This window comes from Oreochromis aureus, linkage group 3 (genome assembly GCF_013358895.1).
Source record: "Oreochromis aureus strain Israel breed Guangdong linkage group 3, ZZ_aureus, whole genome shotgun sequence".
Classification (NCBI taxonomy): Eukaryota; Metazoa; Chordata; class Actinopteri; order Cichliformes; family Cichlidae; genus Oreochromis; species Oreochromis aureus.
In genome coordinates this window covers 50,288,328-50,300,438 of record NC_052944.1, presented here as the reverse complement: position 1 = coordinate 50,300,438, position 12,111 = coordinate 50,288,328, and the positions used below count along the sequence as shown (strand labels likewise).

At 42.0% G+C, this 12,111-nt stretch overlaps 1 protein-coding gene across 2 annotated transcripts in view; it reads left to right on the top strand.

Moving 5' to 3' along the window:
• Nucleotides 1-12,111, top strand: part of LOC116332346 (butyrophilin subfamily 3 member A2-like) — a 29,255-nt gene that overhangs the window by 12,751 nt on the left and 4,393 nt on the right. For both annotated transcript variants that reach the window (XR_005608336.1, XM_039598720.1), the window contains 4 exons: nucleotides 3,876-4,226; nucleotides 6,054-6,267; nucleotides 7,748-7,812; nucleotides 8,416-8,526. Coding sequence is in view for 1 of the 2 variants with exons in the window: in XM_039598720.1 (XP_039454654.1) it covers nucleotides 3,876-4,226; nucleotides 6,054-6,267; nucleotides 7,748-7,812; nucleotides 8,416-8,526 (741 nt within the window). In the remaining variant the exon portion in view is untranslated. The remainder of the gene's footprint in view (nucleotides 1-3,875; nucleotides 4,227-6,053; nucleotides 6,268-7,747; nucleotides 7,813-8,415; nucleotides 8,527-12,111) is intronic.

Sequence of the window (12,111 nt, the reverse complement as noted above, 5' to 3'; positions counted from 1 at the left end):
ATTTATACCTTGTGGTAGGAAGTATGCAAAAGGTTATTATGTCAACAATACAAATCATTGTTCTTCTGTAAGAGGTGCAAATATTTTTCCGGGAGGAGAGATTTTGCTTTATGTCTCCGGCTGTTTCAGGTGATCATCACTGTAATAATGCAGCTTAAAATATTGCTATATTTTGATATTTTACTACTGCTACTATTATTCCTTACTACTGTCGTTTGAGAGTCCATGCTAGTTTGCTATCTTGGATTAAAGGGCAACAGCCAAATTTTCTGGATCTCATGAGTGGCCCAGAATGTTTGGTGCACCTATGATTTATCAAAGGAACTCCAACCAGGAAACCAGAAAGTGTGCAGCACCACAGTGTTTGTCCCTTGTCCAGACATTCTGAATAGTTGTATGTTTCCAGGGATTCGTGCTATTGCACCTTATCATACTGCATTATTTTTATGGCAGTTGTTTGAGTATCTGACTCTGAGCCATAAATGTGACTGTCAAAGTATCGTTTCAGTCACAAAGGCCAAGCTGCCTTAGGTTTTATGCAGTTAAAGCAAAGGCACACGAGCAATCCAGCACTCAAGGCACCCTTAATGGAAATTTATGGGAAAATTTTGCAACTTCAATCAACATTAATCGGGTCATATTTATAACTTTTTTAAAGAATGTTCACCTGTTTATGGAAAAACATTTAACGTTTAACAGAAACAACTGTAAAATCTACAAAAAATTGGGGACTCTTGAAATGTAAGATCTTTATTTGAAAACTAATCCACTGGTGACGTGGTTGGTATTAATAACAGTGTTGCATTTTTTTAATGTCCTGGAAATTAATGAAGTATAGTTAATTAAACACTCTTTAAAAATAAATGTATTTGATTGTGAAAGCATTTTCCTTGCAGCCAGAAATGTTAGCATAATTTTTATGATTTAATTCCTTTTGAGGCATATTCATCGGAAAATTTCCGAGATGTGCACAATTACATTGCATTTCTCTGGAGTTTCCATCAGTCTCAGAGTCAGAATGAGTGCTATAGGTAAAAAACCCATAGCTTTATTGTTTAGCTATTACTACTAATAATAATCATAATCTTATTATCTTTGTTATGTCACAAGTGAAAAAAGATCTTATTTATTTAATCTCCTACATGCATTGTTGCACTAAGTTATCGCACCATAAAACCGTGAAGCTGTCAGTGTGACGCAGTGGAAATTTCTTTTATACTTTTGTTTATGCTGCTTGATTTTCAAAGTATGAGGAAGCGCTGTCTATCAGCCACGTGAGGTGCTAGCATTTGTCTTTGGTTTTACAGTTGTTTGTAATTCCTCAATCATTATTAATAAACCTTTAAGGTTGCACAAATAAGGTCCAAGGTCTCATTATTGCAAGTAAATGCAATACCATCCTTGGCTACTCTATAGGAGTCAGTGGAATAGTGGTGCTATCCAGTGCAGCTTCATTTTTAAAAAAAATCATGTCTTTGTTTTATTATTTGTCTGATTGTTAACTGCATAACTGAAAGAAATGAAAACAAGCCCAAGTTATATATATAGTGACTGAAAGAATAAGAATTCTGTCAAGGCTGGCGCGGCGAGCCGTGTGGAATTAGTAAAGGACCCAAGATGCAGGCACTGCTGATGTGAGGTAGCTTTATTTGTGGCGATTGAAAATACAAAAAAGGCGAGGGTGGCGAAAAAACAGAACTGAGAAAACCTAAACTGGGAAAACTAAGCATAAAACAAACCTGAAGCCAGAAACAGAGATGCAGGAAGACAGAGAGAAAACCATAAGATGACATAGGGAGATAACACAGACAAACCAGCAACTAACAGAGGCAGACACAAGGCTTAATACACAGAGGGATAACGAGGGAATGAGACACAGAAGGAGGGCACAGCTGGGAGTAACCAGACATGACGGGACAGGGGAAACGTAAAGTGAACACACTGAGATCAGACACGGACCTTCAAAGTAAAACAGGAAACACACACATGGAAACTCAGGAAACTGACAGACCTGGGCATCAGTTCCCTCATCTGCAAATGGTTACTGGACTTCCTGACCAACCGCCCTCAACATGTCCGGCTGGATAACCGCTGCTCATCAACAATCACAATGAACACCGGTGTACCACAAGGCTGTGTGATGAGCCCTTTCCTCTACTCCCTCTTCACCCACGACTGCAGACCTGCTGATGGTTCTAACACCATCATTAAGTTTGCAGATGACACCACGGTGATTGGCCTCATCAGTGACAACGATGAGACCGCCTACAGGGAGGAGGTGGATCATCTGGTTGAGTGGTGCGACACAAACAACCTGCTGCTTAACACTGAGAAGACTAAGGAGCTCATCGTGGACTACAGGAGGAATGCTGACCCACATCCACCCATCCACATTAAGGGGACGGCTGTGGAGCGTGTGAGCAGCTTCAAGTTCCTGGGAGTCCACATCTCCGAGGATCTCACCTGGACGACCAACTGCTCCAAGCTGGTCAAGAAGGCTCACCAGCGCCTCTTCTTCTTGAGGACTCTGAGGAAGAACCACCTGTCCTCAGACATCCTGGTGAACTTCTATCGCTGCACCATCGAGCATCCTGACCAACTGTATAACAGTCTGGTACGGGAACTGCTCTGCCTCGGACGGAAGGCGTTGCAGAGGGTCGTGAAAACTGCCCAGCGCATCGCCGGAGCACCACTTCCTGCCATAAAGGACATCTACAGGAAGCGGTGTCTGAAAAGGGCTGGGAAAATCATCAGAGACCCCAGTCACCCATCACATGGACTCTTCACCCTCCTGCCCTCTGGGAGGCGCTACAGGAGCCTCCGGACTAAGACCACCAGGTACCGGAACAGCTTCTTCCCCACAGCTGTCAGACTCCTGAACTCTGCCTCCTGACATCTGACCCACGTTAAACTCATGGACTGAACATACACACACCCACAACCACTAGCACTTTATCACTATCACAATTATCCTAACTGCACTACTGTATAGTTCTGTGTGAATATCATTCTGTACATATGATAATTTTTCAATCCTACAACTGTTTATAACTTGCATAGTTCACATTTCTGTATAACTGTATATCTCAGATTTCTGTATAGTTTTTATTTCATATTTATATCCTGTTCATAGCCTGTACATAGCTTGTACTCACTACAGCCTGTACATACTTATAGTTATAGAATATTCATAACATACTTCACACCGTGTACATTATAACATACCATAATAGACCCATTTCTGTAATATACTTACACATCTATATTATTGCTAATATATATTGTAATATATCTATATCGCGGCTAAAGCACTTCTGGATGGATGCAAACTGCATTTCGTTGCCCTGTACCTGTGACATGTGCAATGACAATAAAGTTGAATTCTATTCTATTCTATTCTATTCTACATGCAAAGACACAGACTCAGAGACTTGACTACACTAGAGGGGATACACAGGCAGGGATGACACAAAACAGAGGGAGCACAGAATAAACACTGGGAAACCAAAACACATCATCAAAAGTAAAAGTACAAAAACCAGAAACACTGGGTCACCGACACAGGACCGTGACAAATTCAGGCCTTCAGAGTCAGAGGAGAACTGCTTCTCCTTCAAAGAAGCCGTTTGAAGTAATTATGACTGGATTGTTCCTAGGTGGGGTGTTTTGGGTGGATTCGGGTATGAGAATTCCTGAGGACACACCTGAAAATAACTGGAGTAATTACATTATTAAGTTGGTTTGGGAATGCCATGGAGATGGAGGTCTGGGCAGATCTGTTTAGACTGCTCGTCCCACACCCAGAGATGGATAAGTAGTATAAAATGTAGTGTAAAATGAATACCTTAATTCATATATTTATTTATTTTTCCTAGGTGAATATGCTGCACATGGTAAACAGGAGCAGGTTCTAGCATTTGCTGGTGGAGATGTTATTCTACCATGCAGCTTCAGGATCTCTGACAGCACTGACTTTCCGACTGTTGAGTGGTCCAAAGAAGGTCTGAATCCAGACGTGGTGTTCCTGTATCGGGATGGCTGTGAGACCTACGAGATAAAGAATCCAGTCTTTGAGTACAGGACAAGCTTGATCATGAAAGAACTGAAAGATGGAAACATCTCATTAAGGATCTCCAATGTAAAAATGTCTGATGCAGGGAAGTACAAATGCCTCAAGCTCTGGAAGAATGCTCCTCGGGAGGTCACAGTAGTGAAGCTTGTTGTTGGTACGTCCTCTCAAGTTCATTAAATAACTGAAGCTAGGAATGCTGAGCAGGTTTTGGACTTTGTCGAGTTTATCAAATCATAGGCTGAATGAACCAAGTAATGTGAAGGATTCCTTTTAAACATTTCTGTGAATTATTCAGATTCCAAATAGACCCAGCAACGGCATTTTGATAGATTAAGCCAAGTCACGTCTAAATGATGAAAGAGGATAACTTTCTTAGTATTCCACTCTCAAAACAACATCAAAAAGACTTTTTGGCTGATTGTAAGATTGTAACACATAGTTAGATAGACATTTTTTGCAGTACAGCTGGCTTCTGTGAGGCAACAGTGCTAAGTAGTGCTGCAATGGATCATGGTTGATCTGTAATCCGAACAGATCTCACTCCCCGGTTCGGTACGCACGTAATCCGAAGATTAAAAAAAAAAGGAAAAAAAGTATGTGAATGGTGCGCGTGGTCAGTCTGTGAAGCGGTAGTTATGGTCAGCGCTAGCGGTCCAAGTGGAGGAGCAGAGGAGTTTGCGGCATTTAAGCAGCCCTTTGCTGCCCAATCCAACCGGGCTAAAGCTATTACAAAAGCTACTGGGGTGTTTAGCTGCAGACGGGAGGCCGTATTCCATTGTGCAAAACAAGGGGTTTAAACTATGATGAACGTGCGTGAGCCACGCTATGATATCCCGTTGCGCGTCCACTTCACTGACAAGATCGTACCCAGGCATGTATGAGGAGGAAAAGTTTAAAGTTATGGCTGAACTGTCCCAGGCATCTTCTGTTGCCCTAACTACAAATGGGTCGACCTCCAGGTCAACGGAAAGCTCATTATATCACAGCGGAGTGGTAGATACAAAGCCCTGCATTGCACCTTAATTTGTTTTTATATAATTGCGTGGAATGAGTCTTGAGTTGAATGTTTTTAATAGGCAAAAAATACTTAAATAAGTTAATAAGTAAATGTTAAAATTTTGTCTTTTTTGTCTTTTTTGCTGATCCGAAAATTGATCCAATCCGTGACTTAAAACCGTGATCCGATCCCAACCGTGAGATTTTTGATCCGTTGCACTACTAGTGCTAAGCAATTTTTGACCCATAAAAATGACAAAAATAAACAGCTAGTTGTTAATACTTCAATAGTAATTTCATCATAGAAAACATTTTTTGGGAGCTCCATTACACTTTGTGGGTAAATCTAAACCTGTGTTTATTGTGAGTATAAAATGAAGCTTGTGAATGGATAAGAAGTAACTGACACTTCTAAGCTTGTGTGAAGTACACAACAAAGGCTGAGAGTTCAGTCTGTGCACACATGTGCGTGGGAGCCGTGGTGTCTCAGGTTGAACTGGTTTGTTTGTCCTCATTATGTCGTCCTTAAGTGTTCTCTCCAGTACTTTACAAACTGTGTACACATTTTTTCCCATGTAGTTATTCTAAAAATCATATCTCTTTGAAGTTGTTTATCAAGTTTATGTGATTAATTGGTTAAATTTTTACTCTAATGAAGCATAGAAGATTTTTTAGTGTTTAATTTTGTTAAGAAAATAATATATTTATAAGTAAAAATGTAGCACTTTGGTATTTAATGCTTTGATTTACTGTAAGATTTTAATCTTTACCTATTTACCTTTTGATAATTTGGTTATCTTTAGCTACTCACAATGAACTACATTTTGTATAGTGGGTTGCCTGAAGCTTAATTTAAGGTCTGTCAGAGTGCAGATGATGGCTTGAATTATGCACACAAAAACTAGTAATTAAGCTGGATATTCAGGAAGTGATGACAGATGAAAGATTCAGTTGGCACACCTGATTAGATAATTTTTGTTTACAGGGGCAGTCTCGGAGCCAAAGCTCTCAGTGGTTTCGGTTGAAAGAGGTGGGGTGACTGTGCAGTGTGAGGTGAACTGCTGGCCAGTAGAGCCTCAGGTAACATTTCTGGATCACCAAGGAAACGACATCCCTGCTCAAGACCCAAAAAGAGATCGAGATGCCAGCGGACGTTTCGTCATGAAACAAAGAGTTACTCTGCAGGAAGCAAACAGCAGGTTCAACTTACATTATTGCTCCATCTTTCAAAACTCACTGATAATTTATTTTATGTAACATAAACAAAATGTTTTCCATATTCCTCAAAATATTTCTCAGACACATCAGAAGTTGCTCTCTCATATGCGAGAGGTTATGATGCAGTACATCATGTATCATGAAACAGTTAAGACATCATTAGTGCAATGTGAAGAGGAATAATTTGAAATCTTATGACCTTATTTTGACTGGACATTGGCATTTATGATTTCTTTACAGGTAAAACTTGTGTATGAACGTATTTCTCTCTGTGAAGTCTTAAACTTCCAAAGCAATAGACAGTGCACAAGAGATGTGAAGAAAAGAGCGAGGTTCAGAGTGGCATCGGTGGAGATGAGTGTCAGAGGAGGATCCTAGGGTGAGATGTGCATGGATGACTCGCTGCAGTGACCCTTAAAGGGAGCAGCAAAAAAACCCATTTAAATTTGGTTCTATTAAATTGATCCTGTTTTCTTAAAAGATTTAACCAGTGATATACCATGTTTGGTAAGTAAAACAGACACAAGCAGGCAGTTTCATATTTGTTAAAAAATGTCTATCCATCCATTTATCTTCTTCCAATTATCCGGGGCCGGGTGGCGGGGGCAGCACTCTAAGCAGAGAAGCCCAGACCTCTCTCTCCCCAGCCACCTCCTCCAGTTTGTCCAGGGGAACACCAAGGCATTCCCAAGCAGCTGAGAGATATAGTCTGCCCCGGGGCCTCCTCCCAGTGGGACATGTCCAGAACACCTCACCCAGGAGGCATCCTTGTCAGATGCCTGAACCACGTCAACTGTGTCTTTTCGATGTGGAGGAGCAGCGGCTCTACTCTGAGCCCCTCCCGAATGGCTGAACTCTCTAGGGGAGAGGCCAGCCACTATTGGAGGAAGCCCATTTCTGCTGCTTCTATCTGTGATCTTGTTCTTGTTCTGACGGTAGGGACGTAGATTGCTCGGTTAACAGAGAGCTTCACTTTAACACTCATCTCTCCCTTCATCACGACGGACCAATACAGCATCTGTATCATTGCAATCACTCATGGTGCAGGAACTCGTCCCCGAGTGGGCACTCCACCCTTTTCCAGCTGACGAGCATGGCCTCCGGAATGAGAATCAGGTGCTGATTCTCATTTCCACCGCTTCACACTCGGCTGCGAACCGTTCCAGTGCGAGCTGGAGGGCATTACCCGATGATGCCAACAGAACCACATCATCTGTGTAAAGCAGACATGAGATTCACTGTAAAAGCCTTCCACCACTTGGCTACGCTTAGAAATTCTGTCCATAAAAATGAGAAACAGAATCGGTGACAAAGGGCAGCCCTGGCGGAGCCCATCACCCACCGTGAACGAGTCTGACTTATTGTTAAAAATCATCTGAAAACAAAACCTTTGTTCACATTAAATGTTACTAATTTACTCTAAAACTAACCAATTTGCATGTGCTATATTTGTTCTCACAGCATCACCTGCAGGGTTCACCAGCCAGAGATCAACCAGACCAGAGAGACAAAGATCCTCATATCAGGTACACGGAGACTTTAACATCACACGTCACACATAACATTTACCTGCTGGCTAACAGAATAACAGAAATGCAGCCTGTTGTAGGAAGTTGACTTACTTTTAAAAACTCCAGTCTATCCAGGAACTGCAGATGCAAATTAGTGTTAAACTCTGGAACAGTGCATCAAATGACAACAATCATCATACATTGTCCCTTTTTAACTAAAACAAATAAAAAAGAACTACCACCACACATATCCAACCTCATGTCAAATCATATGCAATTTGATTAATCTGTTCATTAAATAAACAGTTTTCTTGCATTATTTCACATCTGGGTTGTAGGAAGTCGAAGGTGATTAAATTGTTTTCAGGCATAGTCTGAAAGTCTTCCAATAATTAGCTCAGGAAAAATCTTGTGGTAATACAATAAAAACATAAATGTGTTTTATTTTGTATACATAGAGCCATTAACGTGATTATGCAGTGCTTCTTAAGAAAGGAAGCTGATTAGTTTGCCATAGTTCCTAGATATTGGAAAACCTGTTGTATGTTGCAGACATCATGTTTGTGATTTAGCAGATAATGTGATGAGATTTTAACATCATGCATGTTGTCACTTCAGCCACCTGCAGCTTTGACATTTGCACCGCTGCCTTTGCTGCTGGAGGGTTGGCTTCTGTCTTACTTGCATCTGTATTAGCTCTACTGATATATAAGGAACACACTAAATCAGGTAAGTCACTGTCTTCAGTTAAAAAAGATGGTAGAGCTAAAAAGTGAAAGCATGAGCGAAGTGGTGAGCATCTAAGTATTTTCTCTGCCTTGAAAAGGTTCACATCTGTAGTGTCATCCAACTGCCACAGGATGGCAGACATGTACCTCTCGAACAAGAACCACATGCTCAAAGAGACCACATACCTCAAAGTGCTGTTACTGAGTACTTACTCGTATTTAAAGACAGCTTGTTTCAGTAGTTAAAAAAAACAATAGCAACAGCTTTGCTTTTAGTGCTATCAAAAACCCATCAAACCACTCTTCAAAAGAAAAAAAATGTCCTGTAAGACTTCTGAAAGTCTATTATGTCACATATTATAAAACAAAAGCTAGAAATATAGTTGGAGTGCTCTTAATGGCCAAAGGGGCACACATAGTGGCAGCTGTGGCTCAGGTGTTAGAGCGAGTCATCTCCCAATCGGAAGGCTGGTGGATTCGTCTGATTGACTACACACTGAGGTATCCGTGTTCAGATATTGAACCCCATTTTGACCCCAGTGCATTCATGTAAATGTACTTAAGCACTGCATGAACATGTGATTGGGTGAATGAGACTTAGATGTCTGCTCAACTGAGTAGAAAGGTGATATACAAGTACCAGTCCATAACATTTACTTACTTCTCCATAATCACCAAAATATCTCTATTTGCAATTGTTTCATGTCTATTCAGGAACACTTCTTGAAATTTTTCATACGGGGGCCACAAAAAATATCAGGGTGGCACACCAAAAACAGAACAGTGAGGGACAAATAAAGGGACAAAAATGATATATGCAGGAATAAATAACAAGTTAATGTTTCAACTCATTGTAGGGTGTCTTGCCCTCTCTTGTGTTCACTTGTGTTTTTGGTGGTGGGGTCACTTGGGGGGCCAGCCAATTTTGGTGGGTGCCCAGTGCCTCCCTTGGTGGTGGTCCTGTACCTATCACCAATCGAAAAAAATAAAGTACAACTATGCAGTGAAGTTAAGGACTGCCGACAATCTTGTGAAAAGTTGCCTATAAGTGATTTAATGTTTTTATTACCTTCAGATTCAAATGTTTAGTGGGAAAAATTTTTTTTTTTCTTTCTTTTTTTTTCTTCCATATGAGCTTACCTGCAAGAGCTTCTGGACACTTATAGATCATTAGGAATAAAGTGTTCTTAACAGAAACAGCAACATTTTTATTGTTACCTTATCTTCAGCGCTCCGTGTGTCTGTGGCCTACACACAGCTGAAGCCTGATGACAGCGTCTGGGCACCGAACAGCCTCAATAGCCTGGAAAGGTGCTAACCGCTAGGCTAACTAGCAACAAGATGCCTTCCCTCTCCACAGATGACTACCACAGCCTCCTGCAGAGGATTGCAGTACTGGAGACAAAAATTCATCGCTTAGTGAACGTGGAGGTAAACGTGGAGGTGAATGGACTGTGTGGAAATGAAACAACCTTGCCTTTGATTCAAAACAATGGCGATGAGCAAGCTAGTACACAGCTAAGGAGCACAGATAACATGACCAAGAAAGTAGACTCTGTGAATTATAATAAATTCTCAAGCGATAATCCCCCCTTGGACTGTCTTGGTGCAAAACCAAGACATAAATCAAGTCTCCTGGAAGGGGGGGGGCGTATCACAGGCAGAGCACAGCGAGCTGAAATCTCTGAAACCGACTGGCCTTCACTTCCTACGAGACAGAGAAACTCTTCTACCCCTGTATACGGAAGGAAACAGGACTGGACAACCGTGAACAGGAAGGTTAACAACAAACCTCCAAAACAACTGAATGTGAAACTGCAGAACAGATTTGCTCCACTATCAAAGGACCCTGGATCTATATCGGACAACCATCCATCTAAAAGTAGCGAAGTAAGGTCTGAAAATCTGTTGAAAAGTAAAGGCCACAGGAAAGCTAAAGGCTAGGCCTGAAACTCTGATTGTAGGTGACTCTGCCGTAAAGGATGTACAAAGGATGTGCGGTAAGAACACTAAAGTCCTCTGCTTTCCTAAGGATATGGTCAACAACCTGAAGGAGAGAATTCTTCAAATTGCAGATGAATATCCAACCGTGACAAACATTGTTCTGCATACAGGGTCAAACGATGTGTCCAAACAACAGTCGGAGGTTCTGAAACGGGACTTTACTGGATTATTAAATACTGTAAACTCTCTGAATGCAGCTGTATTCATCAGTGGACCTGTACCGCCCGTCAGAGGAGGAGACGAGAGATTCAGCAGATTGTTTGCACTGACAAACAAACAGTACTCCGAGAACAGACAAAGCCCAGCAGAAACCCTGAGGAGGAGCCTCATCTGCCCCCACCCGGGAAGAGCCTCAGAAAGGAGAGACGTCTGAGGCAAGAAGAGGGGTCCCACTTTGCCTCCAACTCTCTCAACAACACCAACGACCAGGACCAGGGACCACGACCTTCCCCAGTCCCCCAAACCCCTGACAGGCCATCACCCCCCCCTTCTCCCTCCTCCCCACACCTGAAATTCACTGAGGAGATGATGGAGCGGGACAATGCTGGGCTCAGATCTACCCCCCGGCCCAATCCCCTTTTGTCCCCCATAAACCCCCCACCAGAGCAGCCAAAGGTTCGCCATCGAGCCCCGCCCTCAACAGAGGAATTGAAGTTACATTGCCCAGCCTCGCCCCCCTTAGTTCCTCCTTACTACCTTCATGCTCTGTCTCCGCAGTCTGATGTGTGATGTGTGGAGGGTCCGGGCTGCGAGGATTATGACAGTGATGACTTTTCCCAGGAGAAGCTGGGACCCTGTTTACTAGAAGGTTTTAAAATTTCTGTACTTTTAGGCGACAGAAGGAGACATGGGGCCTGGTCAAAACACAGAGAGCTGCACTCTAAAAGATCTTTAAATATAGAAAACACACCTCGTGTGCCACAGACTGCTTCCAAACATGAGGGGGCAAATAATACCTCTAAAACACTTAAGTTGGCTTTATTAAATGTTAGAGCTTTAGCTGGGAAAACATTTTTAATTAATGATTTAATCACTGAGCACAGCCTTGATTTTATGTTTTTAACTGAAACTTGGTTGAACCAAAGTAACAGTGGAGCTGTTCTCATCGAGTCGACCCCTCCTAACTACAGTTTTATCAGTGAGGCCAGGGTGAGCAGGAGAGGAGGAGGGGTTGCTGTCTTATTTAATGAATCATTTCAATGTAAGCAGCTATCTCCTGGAAGTTTTCAGTCTTTTGAATATGTGGCTTTACAGCTGATGGCCCCATCCAAAGTTATGTTTCTTAATGTTTACAGGCCTCCCAAATACTGTGCAGACTTTTTTAATGACCTCAGTGAACTGCTGTCTGTGATCTGTGTTGATTTCGACTGTGTAATTATTGTTGGGATTTTAACATCCATGTGGACAACCCTCAGGACAAAGGGACTAAAGACCCGAGTAACACTCTGGGCAACTTTGGGCTGACTCAGCATGTAACAGAGGCCACACATAATAGAGGACACACTCTTGACCTATTGATCGCCAAGGGGCCTGAGCATTTCAAAGGTTACTGTGTCTGATGTGGGCCTGTCTGATCATTACT